At 35.5% G+C, this 24,781-nt stretch overlaps 1 protein-coding gene across 2 annotated transcripts in view; it reads left to right on the top strand.

Annotated features, from left to right (window-relative positions):
* Positions 1 to 24,024, top strand: part of ZMPSTE24 (zinc metallopeptidase STE24) — a 33,202-nt gene extending 9,178 nt beyond the window's left edge. For both annotated transcript variants that reach the window (XM_016140062.2, XM_036232383.1), the window contains 8 exons: positions 580 to 666; positions 3,030 to 3,146; positions 3,542 to 3,694; positions 5,058 to 5,199; positions 10,303 to 10,487; positions 16,778 to 16,882; positions 19,542 to 19,685; positions 22,389 to 24,024. In XM_016140062.2, the coding sequence (XP_015995548.1) occupies positions 580 to 666; positions 3,030 to 3,146; positions 3,542 to 3,694; positions 5,058 to 5,199; positions 10,303 to 10,487; positions 16,778 to 16,882; positions 19,542 to 19,685; positions 22,389 to 22,613 (1,158 nt within the window). In that variant the 3' untranslated portion in view covers positions 22,614 to 24,024. The remainder of the gene's footprint in view (positions 1 to 579; positions 667 to 3,029; positions 3,147 to 3,541; positions 3,695 to 5,057; positions 5,200 to 10,302; positions 10,488 to 16,777; positions 16,883 to 19,541; positions 19,686 to 22,388) is intronic.
* Positions 24,025 to 24,781: the final 757 nt, after the last annotated feature.

Genomic DNA, 24,781 nt, shown 5'->3' on the forward strand with positions numbered 1-24,781 from the left:
GACAAAGGGTGTGCTGAGGAAGGGGCCTATTTCCACGAAACCCTGACTCCTATCTCAGGATTCACTTTTTTTCTTTACCCAGAGAAGGCATGCTAACTCATTTTTGTTCCCAATTTGGTAAGTGGACATGACTCCACCTATACTGATAATAATACTTTGTCCTGACTTAAAAAGAGAGCTATTGCCTTTCAAAGAAAAGCCAGTTTTGGAGCCATAAAACCTGGTTCAAATTCCATTTCTGTCACTCATTAGCTATGGGATTTTGAACAAATCGCTTAGCCTTTCTAAGCTTATTTCCTGATTCATAAAGTCTTTGTTGTGGTCTTGTTGTGGTCTTTGGCAAAAGTTTGTTTTCCTTTAAACAGTTTTATTGAGATATAAGTCACCATATAATCATCCATATAAAATATGTAGGTAAAAACCTTTTTACATTCTAAATTTATTATCTCAGTTGGTTTGTATTTATCTAAATGCATATTTTGTCCTAAATGAGATAGGTCCTTTTTTCTTTATAACACGCACTCATATGATAGTTTCTAGTACTGCTCAAATATGACCAAAGTATACTTTGTTTTATAGCTTATTCTTCTCTTTGGAGGAATCCCTTATCTCTGGAGACTTTCTGGACGGTTCTGTGGCTCTGCTGGCTTTGGACCGGAATATGAGGTATGTACATCCTCTTTTTAACTCCTTTGGCTCCAAAGTGATACCTGGCCTTTGCATGCACATTTCATTGGTGAGCCAGTATTTAGTCTCAGACGCAAGAGTAGTGTAGTCTCAGGTTAGGCAGCTGCTTCTTGGGAACAACTCTATGAAATGAAAGGGAAAGCAGGAATTTTGTTTAACGTACATTTAGCAGGTACTCTGTGCCACACACACTTAGCAGATGTTTCAGAGACAGTGTCTTGTAGAATCTTCATTGAGCTGTTTGAGTTGACTACTCACTCTTCCAGGAACTCCAGTTACCAGGCAAAACCTTAAATCTGAGACTTATCACCCATAATGGATGCTGTGACACTGCTTTCTGATTCTTCCTTAGAAATTGCCAAGTCTATCTTCTTTCTGATTTCTTTTTTGAAATGATGAATCTCGTCTACATGTATAGGTACCTTAGGCCTTAAGTCAGCTCACCTGTGTCCCTTTTCTGTATACCTTTGTCTGATGCAACCAAATTCTTTTAAGACTTCTTGTGATGTCTATCTTCACAGACTCTTGCTCCTGACCTATCATATATGGTATTGCAGTTTACTTACATAATCTCTGCATTGTTTAACAAAGATTTAAGGTGGCTTCAAATAATCATCATGATTGACTCCTTACTCAGTTCTCATCTTAAATTTCTCATCTAAAATAGAATCCCCTGTCACTCTTTGGTGAAGCACACCACCTTATTTTCTTTTCTTTATAAAAGCACTTACCTTGTTTATTTACTTTTTATCTCTCCCAGACAAGAATTTTAAGCTCTAAGGGACAGAGACCTTATATATTTTCTTCACTGCTTTGTCATGAGTGCCTAGAATAATGCTAGTTACAGAGTAGGTATTCCATTATATTTGTTGAATGAATGAACACAATCTGCATACATATGCATATTAAAAATATCCTCACCTTAATGGGACATATTTTATATAATGTTCATTATTTTTGCATTTAACAATGTTGTAGAGATCTCCTCCTATCCATTTATATAGGTCTTTGTTTTCTTTAATGGCCATATGGTATTGGCTGTCCTTGGTTTGCACAGTTCTATTATACACAAGTTTCAGTTACTATGGTTTAGTTAAATAACACCAGTCCCTTAACAACACGGTTAAATTTTAGTTGCCATAGTATATTATGTGAGTAATTTCATAAAATACAAACTTCCCTGCTTGCTCTTCAATCCACAAACCACGTCTACATAATGGATGATCATAGTCATCAGTGACCAAGCACGTCACTTTTTTCAAAGTCTGTCAATGATTGGTCATTGCACATCTGTTATTCGGTTCTTCAGAGTATGCATTGTGTTGCCTCCTGGTCTCCCAGCTAAATATCCATATGACATTTTACAAAAACAGATAATCGAAAGGGAATTGGCCAATAAAGATGAAAGTGTAGCAAAGAAAGGAAAAATGATAATACCAGAAGTGAAATTCAAACCTAATGTATTTGCAGTTATAGAAGAAATAGCTGACCCTGGGAATGCTGACCCTGCTGCTGTTAGAGAGACTCTATGCAGCCAGAGGAACTTAGTGAAGGGGACCTTATTGGTAATGAAGGAGGAAAGTGGTTTAAGATATCCCAGAAGTAGTGTTACAAGCAAAAACCCTCACATTAAAAGGCCTCTTGAAGATATTTCATGACATCAAAAGCTCAAAGGGTGAAATGTTTGAAGCTGATGTAACCTTTCAGAGGAGTGTGACAATTCAAGGCATAGAAAAGATGCCCTTTTCATATTATAAGTTACAAAATGAGAAGGCAAGCATTATTCAAATTACTCTTAAGTTTTTTATAGTGAAATAAAACACTCATTTTCAGTGTTTTTAATCTTTCAAATTATAGTCTACTAAATATTATTAGTTTTATTATTTTTCCATGTCCCTATTATTTAGATTTGAAGTACGAAAGTCTTTAGTATATTAACCAAAATTTTGAAAGATTACTTTTTATTGATTATTAAGATTGCTCTGCAATGGCATATGCTGATAAACCAGGTAACAGAATGGGGGATGATTCAGAAGACTACAAGTTAACAAATATCTAGATTTTCAAATTTTTTAACTATTTTGTCTGTTATGACTTCAGGTAACTTTCATACAGTGCCTGTATAATAAAAGAGGAATTGTTTTATTGCTTCCTTCCCTAGGAAGCAAACTTTTGAGGGTATAGATGATGTTTCAGACCATGTATTACCCATAAAATCAAGCACATTGCTTGAGATATAGTAAGTACTCAGCAATTACTTGTTGATTTGTTCACTAAGAATTCATTTTAGGAATGATTGAATATTACACTATAAAAACTGCCATTTTTTTCCTTCTGTTTAGATCACTCAGTCCTTGATGTTTCTACTGATGGCTACACTTTTCAGTGCATTGACTGGCTTGCCATGGAGTCTTTATAATACTTTTGTGATAGAAGAAAAACATGGTTTCAATCAACAGGTATAATAGAGAATGCAAATGTCGTCTTTAAAATGTGAAGATCTTTTGTACTCTTGTCCTCTCCTAGTAATAATTAAAACACAATTTGCTATTTTAAAGCATGAACTTATGGACAAAAAAGGAACTGCAGATATGGTAAAGATTGTAGTTAAAATCTTGCCGTAAACTCTTCTAGCACAAATGTCTAGTGTTTTTCAGCTAATAACACTTAAATGAGTTTATTTTAAACTGTAAAATACTAGACATTTACTTATTGTCTTAGGCTACCTAGTGTCAAATAGTCTCACTACTTTTTAATTTTTAAAATTACTTTAATAATATACTATTTGTATTCATTTATTAGTTACTTAAAAAGCAATTTCTCACTTTCTTGTGATGATGTTTTCTTTTTTCAGACTTTGGGATTCTTCATGAAAGATGCAATAAAAAAATTTATTGTGACTCAGTGCATTTTATTGCCCGTGTCTTCACTTCTCCTTTACATTATTAAAATTGGGGGTGACTATTTTTTTATTTATGCCTGGCTGTTCACATTAGTTGTTTCTCTGGTGAGTAAAATCTTTGTTTTATTTTCTTTCACAAAAGTTCCTTGGTGTGATAACTCTGATTTAATCTTCATTAGCATGTAAATAGTTCTTGAGAAGCAGATGAAATATAAATAGGTGTTCCTAAGTTCCCCTCTTGGTTTCTGCTTTTGAGGATAAAAATAGGAGGGTTGACTCTGACCATAGATTTTCTTCTTCTTATGTTGACTCTTACAGAACCTAGAAGCTAGTTGTTAGTTACTTTTAATGATCCAGTTGTCAGGCACCTTTGGGCTGTGTATTTATGAGTTGCCACCAGAATAGGTGATAAATTTTGATAATGTAATGACTCTTGACCAAGCTCGAATGCTTAAAAATTATGGGTGTTTTGAAGAGAATAGATTTAAGAGGGACGAGAAGAAAGCATAAACTTACCCAGTTTTCCTCTGTCCTTCTTCCCTTGCCTTCCTTTTCCTTTTTTCTCCCTTTTCCCACTCTCCCTTCTCTACCCCTTCTTTTCTGTCTCCTTCCCTTCTCCCCCTTCCTCCTGCATTCCCTTCTCCTTTCCTCCCCCACTGTCACTTCTCCTTTCCTCTCTTCCTTCTTCCTTCCTTTTTCTCTCACCACTCCCTCCCTCATTTTTCCTCCCTCACATCTTCTTTTCTTCTTCTCTTTCCCATATTCTAAACTGCTTCACAGCACAAACACTACACAATCAAAGTGTTCTGTTCACAGCCCTCAGAAAATATCATCTGTCATCTCTTAACTCAAATGATGAGGAGGTTATTTTAGTCTGAATTAACCATGATGCCCATCACTTCACTTCCCACTAGTGGGATCAAGATCAGATTAGAAAATGGGTGTAGTTGAATTGACAAATATCTGTTTTATGGCAAATCGAAGTGAGATGAAAGAGAGCAGAAGAAATACTCCAAAAATGCTTAAGGAAGTGCTCTTTCAACCAAAGTGTAAAGTTGTGAACTACAGATAATTAATTTTAGCAGACCAACGAAATAACAGCCACTGTCAAGCACTAGTAATCCTTTTTTAGCAAAAACTTTAGATCTTTCTTGATTACTTTGAAAGGCAGAATTCCAAATTATTATGGGCTTATGAAGTATCAGAAATAACCAATTGAATGTATTGAATGTACTATTTGACTTTGCAACTGTTACCACCTAGAGACTACTCACTTTGAATTAATTCATCAAACAGATTGAACACTTACTATCTGGTACTGTTTGGGGCTGGGAATACCAGAGCAAATAAGTAAAGTCCCTGTTCCCAAGGCCGGGATCACATAGTTGTTTTAATGTAATTAGATCTATATAAAGAGTAGTTTTTCTGTAAGAACATATTCATAAGTTGTTTGCCATTTACTTTTCAGGTACTTGTTACAATCTATGCTGATTATATTGCCCCTTTATTTGACAAATTCACACCTCTGCCTGAGGGAAAGCTTAAACAAGAGATTGAAGTAATGGCGAAGAGTATTGACTTTCCTTTGACTAAAGTGTATGTCGTTGAAGGTAAGGCTACCATAGGTAAGAAGATTTTATTTGGGTGGTTTGTTTATTTGAGTACTTTATTCTTAAAACTTTTTAATAAAAGAAAAATCAGTTTTTTAAAATTTGTCATTAAAGGTTAGGATTTTACATTTTTGCTTTTTAAGATTTATGGGAATTGATGACATAGTTCAGGGGGTAGCCAGATGCCAGATCCTGCTCTTGCCTGCAGCCATGTTTGGTTGGCTTTACAGTATTGTTTTTAATTTTGAGCCAAAGCTTTTTATCACTTCCTATTATATCATGTTTATTAGACTGATTTATATCCTTCTGTTAACTGTCTGGCTTCTTTAGGTAACTGGGTTGGACTCTTGCATAGTCAAATTTCATTTAGCACTAGTTTGAGGGCTTATAAACAAAAACCAGTGTTATTGACTTTGTTTCCTCTAATAGAACTTCCATTGTCTGGAGTACTCTGATTTTACCTTCAGATTACCACAAACTGTAGTACCATTGGATGCTTCTGATTAGTTATACTCTGCTTTGAGAGTTAAGCTATTAGCTTGCATAAAAGTACTGAAGTCTCGAGGAAGCTTGCAAAGATGTAGAGTAGAATTGTTGTATGGTACCATGACTTCAGAATCTGTAAATTAAAATCCATGTAAATGAATGAGACTAGTTCTGCCTCTGCCACTTACCAGCTGTGGAATCTTGGACAAATCACTTCATCCACCTAGGTTTCAGTTTTGTTTCCTGTAAATTACGGTTTGGCAAACATTTTCTATAAAGGCATAGAGAGTAAATATTTTAGGCTTTGCAGGCCACATGTTCTCTGTTATAACTATTCATCTCTGCCATTATGATACAAAAACAGTCAAAGATAATACATAAATGAGCATGGCTGTGTTCTAATAAAACTTTATTTATAAAAATAAGTGGTAGGTTGGATTGGGCCTGCAAGCCATAGTTTGCCCACCCCTCCCCTAAACTAAAAAAAAAAAAATCACAGCAAGAAGCCATTATATTGGATGGAGTAGAAACAGAAGCACGCAATTGCAGCGCCAGAGGAAAACAAAGATGGTCACACTAGAAAGAATAAATTAACAGAATCTAGAAGAGTATAGAAATCTCAAACATTTGGTGGCTTCTGAGGTTATACAGCCCAACTAAAGGCATAAAACTGAAACATTTTTATGGGGAAATAGAAGAATAAGCCGATTCATACTATTTCTTTAGACTCTGAGATCACTACTTTTTTAGTTAATATTAAACTACTAGCACACTAATCAGTACAGTATAATAGTGTTTGAGGGACTTTTGCAGAAGGGGCGATCAAGATGCTGATCATTTAAGTTATAATGAGATGACATGAAATGACAGCTAATTATATAACAGAGGTAATTGATGTGCGATACATACCATCAGTGCTATATGATTTTAGATGAAATAGGCTTTTTGGAGGGCTATAACATGAGCTGGAACTTTATGGAAAATCAAGATTTGAGTAAGTGGAGAGAGAGGTAGATTTTCAGGGGTCAGGCTGTGTAGTCAATAGTGTTGGGTTTGAATCTCAGCTCTATCATAGTTACCCATGTGACTTTGGGCAACTTAACTTTGCTAAACAATGCACAAATATAAATCTGTAATTTTTTGTTTTTATTGTTAATACTGGTAACAATTCTCAAAAAATATTTTGAATAAATGAATATTGTTACTAACAATAACAACAATAACGACACATAGTACAGATTTGTAAATTAATAGAGATATTGTAGTAAGAAGCCAAGATTTCTGCTCTCAAATAATATCAGACAGCAGGTACTATGCAGAGAATTAAACTAGTGTGATGTGACTGAGTAGATACTTTGGATTGGGTCATCAGGCAAGACCTCTCTGAACAATTGAATTTAAGCTGAAACCTGAAAGAAGGAGCCATCCATGCTGAGATCAGTGGGAAAACCTTGTAGAACTTTCTTTCAAAAAAAAAAAAAAAAGTCCAGTGTGGCTGCCACATACCAGGAGAGTTAGCATGTGAAATCTGAGACACAGGCAAGAGTCAGACCATGTCGGCCTTTGTAAATCAGGGAAAGGAGCTTGGATTTTATTTTAAATTCAGGGGGAAAGGCCATTGAAGGTTTTAGGCAGGAAAGTGACATGGTCTGGTTTGTATTTTTTAAATATTTCAGTTGCCATATGGAGAATAGATTGTAGGGATGGCAAGAGCAGAAGCGGGGAGAGTAGTTAGGAGGCCGTTGCGGCAGTCCAGGGAGGAGATTATGGTAGCTTAAACAAAGGTGGTAGGAACTGATGGGAGAGAAGAGGATGCATTGGGGATATGCTTTAGAGATAGTGTTGATATAATATAAAGGAATAAAAGGAACAGGAGACATGAAGGATAACAATCTAGATTTTTGACCTGAGCAATTGGATAAATAGTTGTTTACATAGATGGAAAAACAGTAGATTCGTGAGGAATTAAGTTCTGTTGGATGTGTTGCATATTGACTCATCTATTGAACATTAGAGTTGTGCAGGCAGTAGTTAGTTGCAAACAGGCAATATAAACCAACTGTGGTTGATTTAAGCGGGAAAAAAAATGCATATTGAAAAAATATTTGATAGCTCACAAAATCACCAGGAAAGTTAAGTTTACCAAGCTTAGAAAATGGGCTGTCCCATGGGGAGACAAGGAAGAATCTCACTGCAGAACCAGTCTGGTGAGGACACTGCTATTGCCTCCTACCGTTTGATGCAGCAGTTTGCACCCCTAACATCCCTGCCACTAGCACCTACAGGATTAGTTCCTCACTGCCCTGCTTCTTTGCAGATTAGCTAACTATTCAGAGTCCCCAGTAGGTGCATCTGGTTGACTAAGCCAGGGCATGAGACTAGCTGCCAGAAGTGCCGGGGAAGCAAATATCTGGCTTTTTATATTTCTCAAATAAGAACCAATTTCTCACAAGACTTACATGGTATGAATTCCCTAAACTCTGAAAGGAATAGAAATAACAAATATGCACTATAGACATCCATGTGGAGATGTAGGATGTCAAATAGGCAGCTGTATGTATGAGTCTGGTGTTCTAGGAAGAGGTCAGGGCCAGGAACATTGATGTGGAAGTATCTGGCACATAGATGGTATTTGATGCCATGGATGACGGCACTTAGAGAAGAGAAGGACTCAGGTCAGAGTCAGCAGTGGGAGAAGAGCCAGCATAGGGAAATGAGAAGAGACCATTCAGGTAGGAAGAATAACAGAAGAAAATGTTGTTTTCTTTTGAGATAGGAGGAGAAAGTGTTTCAAAGAAAGAGTGGTCATCTGTTGCAAATGTTGCGGAAAGGTTGATTAAGATCAAATATCATAAAGAAAAGATGAAGACACAGATGGCAATGCCTTACATTTGCATGGAACATTTTGATTTTCAGAGTTCTTAAATACATTACTTCATACTTCAGGTGGTATCCTTAATCCGTTCGGCAAATAAGCATTATTGAATATACACTACATACCAGGCACAGGGATACAAAAAGCTTGTAGGTCTATGTAGTGCAGTGACTCTTAACTTTAGTGAATACTACATAAGAATTCCCTAGAGAGTTTGTTAAACGACAGATTCCTGGCCTCCATTCCCAGAGATTCTGACCCGGTAGGATTCCTAGTATCTACTTCTAAGAAGCACCCCTAGGTGATTTTGGTGTAAGTGTTCCTTGGGCCACACCCTGAGGTACTTAGACCAGTGGAAGACCAGTCATTTTATTTTATTTATATGTATACAATCTGCCTACTTCCATAAATAACTTCAGGCAGCTTCTAAGAAATATTTTTAAATTAATTAAAAAATTAGAATCAGGGAAGACAAAAATGAGATAGAAGTAAAGACCTCAGAATGGTACACGGCTTTCCAGATCCCAAGGTCCTATATTTTTGGCAAAATTGAACCACATGTTTGGCTCTGAACTTCCAGGCAACCCAACCAAAAAGTGAAAAAATATTAAATAAATAAATAAATTCTGCTGTTTTTCAAAGTCTTAACTATATTCTAAAGGTACTGCCAAACATACTGCTATATGCATAAAATATGCAATATTCTAAATGTATTGCTAAACATACCTTCTATTAGAAATTTGAGTAAAAACAAAATTCATATTTTCTGTGAGAGATCTTCTCAAGAGAAACAAATGTTTTATCATTTCTTCTTTTGCAAACATATGAGTAATAGTGTACTTTATATGATTTACTTATAATTTTTCTTGTAATCATTCATCTAGTCTAATGGGATACATACTAGCCTCACAATATAAACAAAATAAAACCTAAAGAAATTAAGAAAGTTTCTCCCATTTACACAACTAATATATGGCAGAGCCAAGATTTGAACCCAAAGTCTGCTCTTAACCACGAAATTCACTGCACATTGTAGAACATTTAGAAAGTAAAAAAAGAAATTATAAAGAAGAAAATAAAAATCAACCACAGCTCAGTTACTGTTAGCCACTGTTAAAAATCTAGGTATGTTTTTCCAATCATTTAAAAAATAGCTTTAATTTTTTTCAGAGTATAGAAGTAAATATACTTTAAAAGATTTGGAAAAGAGAAAAGTATAGAGGAAGAAACAAAACTCATAGTTCATAGTTCTAGAAGCTAGTGATAAACACTTCAAAATTTTGATATATTTCTTAATAGGCTGTGTTTATGCTTTTCTATTTACATGGACCTTTTTTTCACGACAATAATGAAACATGAAGTTTTATGTCCTCAGTATATTGGTGAGCTTTTTCCTATCTAGTTAAAATTTTCAAAAGTACAGTTTTGGGGGCTGCTTAAAATTCCATTTCATAGCTTTACCATAATTTAATCATTCCAGTACTGCTGGATATTTAGGTTTTACTTCCTTATTTACTTTTATTGCTGCACAGCCGTGATGAGCATAAATACTTGTTGGCAAGACTTCAGGTAAACAGACATTCTCCACTGCTTGTAGTGATTCATGTTGATACCGTTTTCTTCAAGTATTAAACAATTTGAAATTGTTAATGTCCTTTCCAGTAATTCAATTTTTAGGAGTCTCTCCAAAGGACCCCAGACTTTTTAATTATTTTCCACGCTTTGAACTGTCTTTTCCTTAGGATCTAAACGCTCTTCCCACAGCAATGCTTATTTTTATGGCTTCTTCAAGAACAAGCGAATAGTTTTGTTTGACACTCTACTAGAAGAGTATTCTGTTTTAAACAAAGACATCCAGGAGGAGTCTGGCATGGAAACCCGCAATGATGGAGAATGGGACAGTGAAGAAATAAAAGCTAAAATTAAAGTGAGTTCTTCTTTTCCTAAGAGACTCTGGTTTAGTTTTTATAAACATTTCCTGGGACAACTCAAAATAACATCACTTTTTGTGTAGTGAGTTTTGAATTCAGGGAGACTGTCAAATACAAGCACCATGGCCCCTTTATATTTCTGGTATTTGGGAATGATTGTCGCTGTTATTACATGCTAATAACTAAACTACCTTTTCCAGAATGTACACATCTTTAAGACAGGGACTTTATATATATTCCTGATGCGTTTATGATCAGAGAATTCCCACAGGCAGAATAAGGAGGAGATAAACATGTAATTTTTAGCTTCGTTGAGACATAATAATTATAGGCTTTGGCAATGGAGAGACTTGGATTTGAATCATGGTTCTGTCATCTAGCAGCTTTTTGTCCTTGGATACATTATATAATTTGGTTAGTTTTGTTTGTTTAACAGTTATTTATGAAGCATATACTCTGTTCTGAGATGTTTTGATTGGCACTAGGAATACAAAATTAAAGAGGCATACATTGCTCTCAAGGAATTCATAGTTAAAAGAGGAGAATATGGTAATTGCCAGAAGAAAGCTATGTATACTGGATGCAGAGAGAGCATTAGAAAAGATGTTTCTTAAATCTGACCTGAGAGTCTGAGAAAGATTTTCCTGATTCCTTTGCTGGATGAGGTCAGCTGGTGCCGATGAGCAAAATCTAAAGTATCAAGACTACATGGAGAAGAGGGAACAATGATAATAAATAGTACAAATTTGATCAGAAAAATCACCAGTATGTATATGTGTGATGTGCCACTGGCTTTGGTATCATTCAGAGATGCTTTTGGATCTGTGTAACTCTGGGCAAGTAAGTTAGGATTTCCAAATCTTTGGTTTCTTAACTAAAAGATGATGCTAGCAGGATTTTTCACCTCAGCACTGTTGACATTTGGGCCAGATAATTTTTTGTTGTGGGAGGGTATCTTGTACATCATAGGATGTTTAGTCACATCCCTGGCCTCTCCTCACTAGATACCAGCATCAGCTCCCCCACCCAACAATTGACAATCAAAATTGTCTCTAGAATATGCCAAATATCCCTGGGGCAGGAACATATGGGGCAAGATCACTCCTAGTTGAGAAACACTGGGCTAAGAGATGCAAACCTTTTAGGGTCATGAAGATTAAATGGAATAATACATGCGAAGTACTTTGTAGTTCATTTTATATATTCTAAGTACCAGAAAATAACTTGTCATTTGAGCATCTGTTTTGACCCTAAAAAGATGGTCCAGTACAGTGCCTAACCTGTTATAAATATGTAGATGGAACAAAATTCTCCGATGAGGTTAAATAGCATTGGGAGAGGCTTAACTCCTTTGATTGTGTTTATTTTTTTTAAATGAGGTTGTTCTGCCAGTTCGGATACTTGAATAAAAGTCACTTTGGTCTTATCAAGAATCATAGGATTTAAAACTAGTAAGAGATCTTAAGATCATTCTACAGTTAGGAAAACTGAAGTCCAGAAAGGGTAAGCCAGTGACAGACAACATTGGGGAATCAAACAAGTTCAGTAAGTCAACTTGCTTAAGAGATATCCACATACAGGGTGGATTACATTATAGCCAAACCTAGACATTAGATAGTGGTCCACTAATTTCAAGCAATGGAATAAAATTACCTGCCTTAGTATCTATGAGAGCAGTATTTTTGGCTTAAATCTTTAAAAAGATTAGGCTGAACGGAATTTAAGTTATTTTCCTGGTGTCTTGAAGAGCCTGCTTTGTTTTGTTGATAACTACAAATATTTAGCATCTGTGTATAAGTTACATGATGAAGATCTATTAGACATAGTCCTCCCCTAAAGAACCTATAGTAAAGGAGACTAAATACGTACACAAATTGCCCATTGTTTAAGGCACAGTTGGTAAAGATCATAAGTGGCTGAAATAATGAGGGTTTTAGAAATTAGGAAGTTAATGCAGATCCTAATGGTCAGACAGATTTCTTAAGAGAGAAAATACTTGAACTAGACAAAAGTTTGACTTGGGGATGGGCCTTTTCATGTTGAAGATATGAATGAATAAAGGTATAGAAAAATTACATCCTGGCTATTCTGAGACTGATTAAGTAGATTCTTATAGATGGGGATATAAAGGTAGGCCAGGACCAGTTTGTAAATACTTCTTTCTGAAGACTTCAAGTGGTTGTTTCCAGTGGCCTGGAAAGTTAAGATTGACTTGGTTAGAGGCCAAAGTTTGTTTTAGGAAGGCTAAAATTTGGTGGCAGCTTATAGGATAGAGCAAACATTGGAGGCAGGGAAGCTAATAGGGCCTATTGCATCAAGATATCCAAGATAAACATGAAATAATGAAGGCGTGCACTAGAGTGAGAGGTCAGAATAAATGGAAGAGTCAGGATAAAAGATGGATTTAAAACACTCGGTGATCATTATTATGGAGAGTGAAGGAGAAGGTCAAAGATTGACTCAGAACTCATTCACTGGATTACTTTCCAGTGCATGTACCACTGGTGAGATGATTTTAGATAGTATATCAGTATTTTACATTTAAATAGCTATATATTAATGTATAGTAGGAAAAAGATAACGTTTCATGGATGTTATTTAGGATAAGGTTGTTTTAAAAAGTAAATTGGTTTAAAGAAAGATATTAAGTAAATAATCACATAGAGTACACAGATGTGGCAAAAGTTTAGAAAACTGATTTATTCAGCGTCTGCTACTGACCACTACTATGGTTTTAAGTCTGCATGATGTAGAGATGAAGTGTTGCATTTTAAAAAGAAGTTCAAGGAAGAAAACTAAAGTTATTTGAAATCCTTCCTCTTAGAGGTAACTGCTATGAACATTTTGATGAATGTTCCTCTACTGGCCATTAACACTTTAAAAGATGTCTAGGGAACTTACTGTCTGGAGTAACCCTTGAGGAGACAAATGGAGAACATAATTGGGACAACCTGTCTCAAAAGCAGTTGAAGTAAAAAGAAAATTAAAAGTATATGAAAGCCGTATAGAAAAGCTGCCCTTTTGTAGAATAAAACAAGTGTTTCCCCAGCAAGTGTTCAGGTTAGGTGAAAGTTTTCCCAGCTGATAAATATAATAGAAAGGGCATAGGCTCCAAAGGTGTGGGTTGGGGTTTTACCCACTACTTATTAGTAAGGTGATCTTAAGCAAGACATTTTAATTTTTTCAGCTTCCTTTTCCTCATCTCTAAAATGAAGATAATACTTTCCATCCTTCCCAGCTTGGTGTTGTAAAGATCAAGTGAATCAGTGTGTGACTTATATAAATATTGCTATAGAAAAGTAAAGATGTGTATTTTATTTATTTTTGGTTTTTTCATATAAAATTTGTGTGGGAACAAAAGAAAATCCAGTTCTGTCTAAGAATCTACCACAAATAAGCAAGTCTTCTTTTTGTAGAAAGCTCTCTTCATTCCGTATCTTTGAATATGACTTCAGTGTAGTTCTGAATAGCTTCCTAAACCCACACGTCGAACCAAAAGACAAAAGCCTCTACGCTCTAATAGAGAACTGGTTGTTTTATACAAGACTTAATAGTTCATATTGGGAAACAGGTAACTGTGAAAATGGAAACCTAAAGACTGTTAATTTATATAGAATGAGGTTCATCATACTTGCCTTATAGAAATGGAGATTTATGAACTGTATGTAAAATACCTAATATAGTCAATGTCTGGTACATAGGCCATTAATAAGTAGGAGCTATTAACATCATTATTATTAAACAAAAAGACATACTTTTGCTTATCATAAAGTGATAGATAAGTTAGAAAATATCTATGACAAAATCATCTATATCCTACTAACCATAAACATCATACTATATATATTTCTAGTCTTTCTAAAATATCATTTTTTTCATCATTTTCCTTTTTTTGGATATATGGGTTGTTTCCCAATTTTTTTCTGTTAAAAATATTCTTGCAGTGACTATCTTTTTGTGTAAATCTTTAGTTGCATCTCTTTTCCTCCTTAAGATAGATGTCTATTCGTTGGTGTTTTAATTCATAACTCCCTCTTAACGGCCATGTCCTGAAGGTACAGGTGCACGTGTGTGTCTCTTAGCCATTTAAGGAACTGGGTTAGTTACTTCATTTTTTTCTTTCTCTACCAAATGTACTCTGACCTAAATTCTAATATTTAAAAGGAAAAGATAATAAATGTAAATACTATCATGTAAATCTCTCTGATCCCTTTTTCTCATGTATCTACACAGCTTTTCTTTAAGTGGTCATGTTCCTTTAAAATGAGGAATCGATAAAGGAGGGGAAAGTAGTAGAATATCTAGATTCCAGTAAACTTTGCTTCCCATTAGGTTGCATTTTTCTAAACTGTATAAAACAAAATCAATTCCATGTTCATCTGGTTTTTTGTACTTCACCTTTTTAAGTAGCTGGAGGTTTTTTTTTTTAAACCTTAAGTCTTCACTTTCTAGAATCTATATTTTCTAATGTTACAAGTATAATAGATCAAGCTGGTGTATTATTTTGTTGAGATCTTTATATCATTATTAATATTTTATTTGCTTGATGTTTCAGTTATTGAGAGAGGTATCTTAACATCCTCTATTATGATAGATTTGTCAGGTTTTCTTTCCAAATCTGAAAATTTTGAATTAATATATTCCGTGGAAGTAGTATTAGGTACATACAAATTTAGAGTTCATGTATCCTCCTGGTAAATTGAACCTTTTAGCATTCCGTTGTGAGCTTTAATGATACTTTTTTCCTTTAAGTTGATTTTGTCTGCTATTAATATAGCTATACCATCTTCTTTTGGTTAATATTTACTAGAAGTCATGTCATCATTTTACTTTTTTAAAAAAATTATTGAGATAAAATTCATCATTTCAGCCATTTGAAAGTGTAAAGTTCAGTGGTTTTTAGTATATTCATAATGTTGTACAGCCATCACCACTATCATTCATTCTTTTACCTTTAACCCTACTTTAATATCCTTATGTTTTAGATATCTTGTACATAACATAGCGATGGATTTCGTTGTAATAGCTGTTTTTAAATCCAAACTGACAGTCACTTTTTTTTTTTTATTGACAAGCTTAGTGAACCCCCAGTTGAAAGGTCCTCTTCTTTTACCCTTTCCAGGGAGAATAAACTTTCAGGCTTCTGCCAGGATGAAAGAGGAGCAGTTGCCTTTTGGTGTGGAGTTGGAGAAGGAATCTGGAGTTTTAACCATTTCTCAAACAGCTCTTACCAATTCTCATTTTAGTCACCTCACTCTTTCCCCCCAGTTCCAGAAGTACATGATGCTGTTAATTCCCGAGCCCTTTGAAGACTCTGTGATTTAAATCAGGCTGCTTCTGTTTTCTCTACTACTGGCTTATGAGTCAGCCTTCTTTGGTCTGCTTAGTCTGTTATCATTTGTCTGTCTGCTTTTTTGCTTCCAAAAAGTCACTGTTATCATCTCTACTGTTTCTCCCATCCTTGTGAGTTTATATCTGTAAAAAATATGTATCCATTGGCTATAGTTTGATTGGAGTTTTTAGAGGGAATAAAATTAGATGTGAATGTTCTTTCTGCCATCTTAACTTGGAAGTCACAGTTTTTAAAATGGCAATTCCTAATGTATTTTTTGGAGGTCATAAGTGATATGTACTTATTCCTGAATAATTTAGAATATAAGAAAGATAAAATAAACATCACTGTAATTCTACCACGTAGAAAAACTGCTAACATTTTGATATATTTCCAGTCTGTTTTCTATATTTGTGTATTTCTGCTCATGATATACATATCTTGTAATTAGAATCATACTTTATGATTTTAGTTTTGTTTCCTGTTTTCTTCACCTAATAAACCATTATGTTAGAATGTAATCTTTGAAAACATTTCTAATGGGTGTATAACATAACTATTATTTGACATTATCTTTCATGAGCAATTCCCCATGTCAAAACATAATTTTTGAAAACAAAATTTCTAGTGAGTTTATAATATGGCTTTCATATGACTTTGTCATGATTTATTTAACTATTGCCCTATTGACAAAGATGTATATTTTTTCCACTTTTTCCTAATCTAAATTAGACTGTAAGCTTCATGAAGTCAAAGGATGTGTCTTGTTCATGCTCAACCCAGTGTCTAACATGGAGTGGTTCAGAGAATGTTTTGTTAAGTGATTGAATAATTTTGCACAAAAGTCTAATTGTTTCCTTAAGTTAGAATCTAAGAAGGGCTCTTACTGGGTTAAAAGGTATAAACTTTTTAAAAGTTCTTGTTAATGTGTTTTTAATTTGTTCTTTGATTCAGAATAAGAAACAAGGATGCAAAAATGAGGAGGTGCTTGCTGTACTAGGCCATGAACTGGGACATTGGAAGTTGGGACACACAGTCAAAAATATCATTATTAGCCAGGTAAGTTTGGAGTGACATTTCTCTTTTTATGACATGGTGGTCAAATGAGAAATATGGCAGGCATGAGAGGTCTTACAGTAGAAAGCTTAAGACAGATGCTATAGCCAGGCTACCTGGCTTTACATCATGGCTCCCTGCCTTACTACCTGTGACTCACTGCCTGCATGACCTCAGGCAAATTCCTGAACCTCTCTTTGCCTCCATGACATAATTAATACCTCATAAGACTGATAGAAGAATTAAAAGAGTTAATACATGTAAAGAGTTTGTAGTAGTACCTTGAATGTGGTAGGTACTATGAAATTTATTATTGTTACCACTATCATCATTGCCACCTGGGTTACTCAGCTATGGGCGCTGTAAGATCAAAAGGCATGAGCCTAGATAATTCGGATATTAAAATGCTTTTTAAAAAACATCTTTTTCTCTTTTAAAAGTCATTATATATCCTTTGAAAAGAAATTGGAAAATGTAGTAAATATAAAGAAGAAAATAGCAGTTGCCATAACATTCCTCCTCTGGGTGTTAATACCTCTAAACCCACAGAGTGATCACAGGTTGCAGGCTCTGGGTGAAATAGCACTATTATCTTGTTGACTGGTTCTGAGCATATGTAGCTTTAACTGAGTCTTAAATGGCCAACTGATTCTGGGTGCTGGATTACATGGGTAGACTTGTGAACCCATATAGGGATTTTCTGGTGGCTTACATCTTTAAGTATAAAAATGAGTTCCTTGGCTTGAAGCTATGTTGTATGGATACACGGCAGCGAATAAGACATTAAACAAGTCCATATCTAAATTCAAAGTAAATATTCTATCAAACAAGGAAATCACTGACCCTTTCATGAAGGTGGGGGTCCAATGAAGTCAGCCAGTCAGCTGCTGGCCTGGTCCCTGAATTGTGCTACCTCATCAGGGCTGGGGTTGATTGCCAATTCTAATAGCTTGGGCACCTGGTAGGAGCTAGTGGGGGGATGTCTGTGTTATTGATTAATGTATTAACTCCATACCTGTCGCCTTGGCCACTTGGTTCATGACCAAGTCCTCAAGTGCCTGGGGAGAGAGGCTGGCTACCGTCCACAGAGCAGACATCTTCTCCACCTCTCCGCCTCCTCTGCTGTGGGACTCTTGGTGAACATTCACATTAGACCAAAATATTATCATTCTCAGGGCTAATTTTGGAAGTTTTTCTCATCTCTCTTTTCCAGATCTCCCTGTTGGTCATACTCTAGTTTGTTTCAAGGCCCTGATCATCCAGCCAAACCCATTAGTTGTCCACTGCCAATTAATTAGTATATAATTAGTATATAAGAATTAATTAGTATATAATCAGCTCAGGCCCCTCTCCTACCAGTCTAAGTGCACAATGAGGTAAACTGCATAAAGTTTCTTACTGAGAGTATTTCCTTTCACCACTGTCTTCCAGGATGGTACTGTAATGCCACCGCAGTCTACTTTTAGCTGGTGCCAGCATATTAAGTTATTGGTAAAATAGGCTCAAATGTTTCCTCCCTAATTAAATAATTATAGGGAACTTCCCACGAGTAAAGGTCATTTGAGGGGTGGCAGAGTATCAGGAATTGGCATACCAGGAGTGTGAGCCACCTGCTCATTTAACTTCTGCCTTCAAGACTTTTTTCATTCCCAGTCCTATATTTACTACTTATACCTAGTGTTGGAGTTCTAAGCATACCAGTTTCCTTGCTAGATGGATTAAAATAGCAACTAGTTCAGGAGGAGCAGCCCAGGTTGTAAGATGATTGTGTCCTATGGCCAAGAATCAGTCTCTAGTAGGTCCCAGGAGCAAACTGAAAGTTGTTTTTCAAAAGGGCAGTGGTTACTTGATGGAAATGGCATCAAAGCTTGTAATTCTAGGGACATTCACTGTGACTGAAGTTTTCTCTTGGAACTTGTCATATTGGATCCACTGAGTTATAAAGGCTGAGTGGCAGAGCTGCCTGCATTTCATCCTGGGCCAGATGGTGAGCCTTCTTATTCTCTGAGCCCCACTGTAAGCTGGCAGCTTTTTGAATCACCTGATAAATGGTTTGGAGCAACACGCCTAAATGTGATATACCTTTGAGATCCTCATCTGCTGAGGAAAAAGAATAGTATTTGTTCTCCAACTTTATTCCAATACCCCTTTACTAGTATTTTGGCACAGACTTTTGATAATTTTTCTCTTTTATGTATTGTTAAAAATAGACCTACTTTTTTGGGGGGGCCTTTGTAACTATTCAGTAAAGCTCCAGTGGTCTTAAAGAGAATTCAAGGGATGCCTGTTTTCTTTGGAGCCTGCCAATCAACGTCAAGCGGGAGGCCTTGTGTCTGATTACAGCCTAGTGCAAACAAAGCCCGAATCCATTCTAGCTCTTTAACTTTTTACAAGAAGAAGATATTCTATTGCTGTTGATTAAACCGTCAATCGTAGGAGGTTCTACTTAAGCCCGTCCTTAGAGAAAACTATATAGTTTTTACCTTTGGGGAAATTTTATTTTTCTTTCTAGACCAGAAACTATGTAACTACCTAAACTCTTTTTTGGCCCCCATGTTAACAACATTCTTAAAGTCACACCATAATGTCTTAGTCTAATTTTTTGGTACTGCAGTGAAATCAGCTCAGTAATAACTTAGAAATTTTGTGTCCTCCTTTCTAGATGAATTCATTCCTGTGTTTCTTCTTGTTTGCTGTGTTAATTGGTCGAAAGGAGCTTTTTGCTGCATTTGGTTTTTATGATAGCCAGCCCACTCTAATTGGACTATTGATCATTTTCCAGTTTATTTTTTCACCTTACAACGAGGTAATGTATAATCTTTAAAATTATTCACATATGTCTTGTTTCAAATCTAGAACCCCTAGGGTAGTGAGAAAAGAAATAAACAGAACTATAGTTTCAACGAGGAGATGAAATAAAGTCTTTTAGTCCCTTGATTTACTGGCCAGTGTAAGACAGTAGCAGAAAAACCCCAGCTCTAATCAAGAAAAACTTGTTTGGGGGGAAAAAAAAGTGAAGAATTAGACTTCAGTAGTATAAACTTTGAAATAACACATACCTCAGAGACTTGGTGATGGAGATTAACTGTTGGAATGCTATGTCCTAGACCATATATTCACCAATGCTTGAGTCAAAATCTGTGTGTGAGGGAGCAAGACAAATAATTGAGTATATATATGTATGGCTAGATAAGGGAGGCTGTATGACAGTGTTCCTCTGATTGTGTTTTCTGACCACCTGCTTCAAAATTGTTTTAAGATCCCACTCCAGTCCCTCTAAATCAGAATTGGGTACTTTATGATAAGTGATAAGAACCACTGCTCTGTGATGGCTCAGTCGTGGGGCTTCATACATATGATAAGACATGGATTAATGAGACTATTAACAAATCTGATGATGACAGCATGTTGTAATATTTGATAAGGCTTCCAGATTAAGCCAAGAAATAATATTGGGAAGCTTAAGATATTGCCATTCAGAATTATTTCTTGGAACAGATTGTAGAGTTAAGGTTTTAAGATAAACTAAATGAATTCTATTTGTTCATAAAGAGAGAGAGAAGGATAAGGCAACAGAAAAGAAAACTAGAGAGGAATAGATCATAAATATATAGGATTGTCCCATAAACTAAACAGATTTTTCAGAGAACTGAGATTTATCTTTAAACTCTAATGTTTTAATTTTGTATTTTAACTTATTGAAAATATTTGTAAAATACCTTACACAGTTTATTAGTGCTTAGAAACTACAGACCGCCTTAAAATATTGTCATTTCTGTCTTCTGTCCTAGTTCAGTAATGCCTTAAGGATACTGAGCCATGTATACTATTGAACCTTCTACTTTTCCAGCAATTGTACTATTTATTTATTTACTTATTTAACTAATTTTCTTGTCTCTTCCCTCACAGTCAGGCTGATAATTCTCGCTACTATTAATGTGACTTTCCATTACGCCACTATTCCTTTCTAATTTTCTTCTTTAATCTGCTATAGACAGGAAAATCAGATAATCCTCCTTATTAAGTAAAAGTTAACTAGACTCTGACTGAGTAGAAGGGTCCCCTTGTAAGTAGTGTTAGTCTTAGTCATTACCCTTTGTGGCATCTAACTGGGCTATTTAGGGTTTTTTGTTTTGTTTGTTCCCTTATGTTGAGTAGTTGAGTTCACTTCAAAACATGTCTAAATAAAATGTGGAGCATTAGAGTAATTTGAAATGTGATTAATCCACAGAGATAATTTTTAAAACCTTAGAGAGCCCTTAAGATTTGTTTTAAAAAGATTGGATATTTAAACAGAAAATTTTATGTTTAATGTCAGTGTTGAAGAGGACATGATAGGAAAGAGATTTTCCTGGGGAAAATTACTAAGAAGAGTTTGGAAAACTATATAAGAGCAGTAGGTGCATATTAATATCTGCTTATGTCTCTATGTGTTTTAGATTCAAAAAACAATTTGCCTTAATATGGAGAGAGTGAGCAACACACACACACACACACACACACACACACACACACACACACACACACACCAGTTAATGATTCTATCCCTATGAAGATTTGGAAAGAAATTTCAGGCAGAATTCAGTTATTGAGTTTGAATGTATCTTAGAAGGAAGCAGAAACTCTCAAACTTTACTTTGAAACTCTTATATTTGCTAGTGGCAATAAGAGGTACAAATGAGAGACTTTAACCTTTTTTTGTTTTAATACTTAAGTATTTTAAGATAAGAAATATCTTAAGATAGTTCTTAAGAAATATCTGTCATTCAACCTACAATACTTCAGTATGCAAAGAAATTATTTTTCCCTCAGAAATTTATATTTTCAAATGGAATTTGTCCCCTTCATAGCAGTTACCTTTAGAGACTAGATATGTATTCTGGCAATGCTGCAGAGCTCAGAACATTTTAGAAAATTTAATTTTGAGATCGTCATTAGAAGCTATAGTATATTTTAAAGAATATTCTCAGTAAAGACTGTCATTATCCTTTAAAGGTGGATAAATGATGACGGATTTTTTTAAAAAAAGAAAAAGAGTCTGAATATAAATTACCATGACTTCACTCTGACTCTGAGGAAGGTGGTGTGCATGGGCTTTGGGGTCCCTGAGAATTTCAGCACTACCACCTGGCTGTGTGACCTCAAGCAAGTTATCTCACCTCTCTGAACTTCACCTTCCTCATCTGTAAAACAGGAGTAAGAATAATTACCTTGTAGGATCATTGGGGAATATGTAAAGTGCCTGGTTCATGGCAAATTCTTAAAACTTAATATTTTTTGGTAAGGGTAACATTATTTGGATTTATATGTTTCTGGTCTGTTTGCTTGGGGGGAAGATTCACTTTATAATAATTCCCCATCCTAGGTTCCCTAAATACTAGTGATCTTTCTTTGGGCCTGCTGTTTCTCTTATCCTGAGCTAAACTTCCTCTGCAGTCTTAGTTCATGAAATCTTCAGTGACAACAAAGAGTTGGACAGTGGTTAAAACCTTTTTATTTACTTTTTCAGGTTCTTTCTTTTTGCCTAACAGTCCTAAGCCGCAGATTTGAGTTTCAAGCTGATGCATTTGCCAAGAAACTTGGGAAGGCTAAAGACTTATATTCCGCTTTAATCAAACTAAACAAAGATAACTTGGGATTCCCTGTTTCCGATTGGCTATTTTCAATGTGGCATTATTCTCATCCTCCACTACTAGAAAGACTTCAAGCTTTGAAAAACTCAAAACAAGATTGAATTGCACAGAGTCTGCAACTGAAGATATTTCTGATTATTTCTGTCCTGGCAGCATGTTCCTGCTCTTGATGTTTTTAATTTCTTTTTTTAAGAAAAAGTATTAAGTACAGAAAAGCCCAGATTTAAATACATTTAATATCTCATTTCAAAAATTATTTTAATAATTTGTTTCTTACGAAAACACTGGATAAAATTTTAAGGCTTAATGTTTTTAGAGGCATAGTTTTATCTTTAATGTCAAATTTATCATCAACTTGTAAAATTGTTGAAAATAGAGAACTTGTTTTATTTACACACTCATGTAAAATCTGCATATAAGGTGTTTGTGGGCATATGTTTAAGAGAGGACACCCAACCTCTGAGTCCTCTGTAACGCAGAAACAGTGGTTCTGAATCATTGTGCTCATACCTAAGTTGAGACTTGTTTTCACTTTCATGCTGTTATGATTTAACCTGGCCAATCAGTGTTTTAAATAAGGAAGACAGACAATAATTGGTATGGCTGATGTTATTTAAACAAAAGTACTTAGAAATATGTCCTACTGTTCTGCCAAATTCTCTGTTCCCTCTCTTGCTGAACATGGATCAGGAATTTCCAGTAGTGCTTTCAAATTAGAAACTATGTACAGAATGTTTCAAATCATTGGGTTTTGTTTTTAAGAAAATCTCAGTCTTTATCTTGTTTTCCACTTGGTAATATGGTCCCATTAGGGGTAAACTAGTCTTTTTCAAAACATTCAGCCTTTTCCTCATACCCTTTTAACATATATAATGCATCCTTTCACTTATCAGAAATTGTCATATTGAACAGGTTTTGCTATTTTTACAGTGGTAGAATGTGGAAAGAAGAAGAAATGACATTTTAAGAGACTTAAAGGTGAAATACTGATGATTCTCTTATGATACTATAGGAAAAAATATATAGTTTTCTATCTCTTTCAAGGACAGAAGAGTTTTTAGTTTTTATTTTTGTAATTTTTATCAGTAAATCATAAGTACTATTTAATCAGGCCTGGTTCCATTTTTGAAAGTTACAGTTCTTGATATGCTAATAATTTTTCTTCTTAAAACAAATGTTATAAAAGCTTTCTTTTCCAGTTTTCAAAGCTATGTGTTTGACTGCTTCAAAGTGGGATCAACTGTGCACCCTTGGTGCCTGGCCAGAAAGTCTTTTTGCTTAGCCCATATTTGGGTGATGACGTCACATGGAAATATAATAAAAATAAAGATCTAGTTTAGTACTGCATTATTTATTTCCTAAGGCTAAAGAGGAGCAGTCTGTGATTTTATCCAGCATCATTTATCGTGAATTCATGCTGTGATAACTGCCTTTCCTTCCTTCTGTGCCTTTAAATACAAATTTCAGTTCCGCACAAATGAAACATTAAAATTGCCAATGCAAATTAATGTACTTTGTCTTCGATTTGACAAAATTTGTGTGTCATTTGTTACCCAACTCTATATTTATTACCGAGAGGACTGAGTTGCCAGGACATGAAGAGTAGTAGGAAGAAATGGCCCTAATGCCGGCTGACGTCAGCGCCATCGCTGTGCCTCCCTCACAGAGTCTTCAGTGCCTTCCCCCTGCTCCACTCCACAATGTCACAGTTTGCGCTAGTGTCTCCTTAGAAGCATCATTTGGAACTGTTCCTTCTCCATTTTCATAACCAAAATTGTCTTGGGCCTGTCTGGTCTGCTCAGCTGCATCTTTGGTCTTCCTTACATGTGGCAGCAGTAATTAGCTTTTTAATCCGATTATTCTAACCTGGTCACCTGAAATTTATGGGTGGCAGAGGCATAGGTATGGCATAATGATACTGGTAGCTTCCTGCGGTATTGACCAATCAGGGGAAGAAGTAGAGAGGCCAACCAAGGAGGGAAAGAGGTGCCACTTTGCACCCGCTTTGCAGGGGGCAGAATAAAGCAGATCGAGACAGGTAAAATAGCATGCCCTTAGCAGGGTCGATCTCTGAATCTAAGGGCGGAGCCTCTATTGTGTGTAAGTACTGCCTTTATCTGACTTGGCCCTTTGCTGAAGTCTGAGAGCTACTAGTAAATTCTGCCTCTGTTCAGGATAGGAGCAGAATTCCTGGGACTGATTCAGTAACTTTAGTATCGATGATGGTTCCAGGTTGGCCTTTACCTTTACCTAGTCTACAGTCCTCTGC

This window comes from Rousettus aegyptiacus, unplaced genomic scaffold, assembly GCF_014176215.1.
Source record: "Rousettus aegyptiacus isolate mRouAeg1 unplaced genomic scaffold, mRouAeg1.p scaffold_m13_p_1, whole genome shotgun sequence".
NCBI lineage: Eukaryota > Metazoa > Chordata > Mammalia > Chiroptera > Pteropodidae > Rousettus > Rousettus aegyptiacus.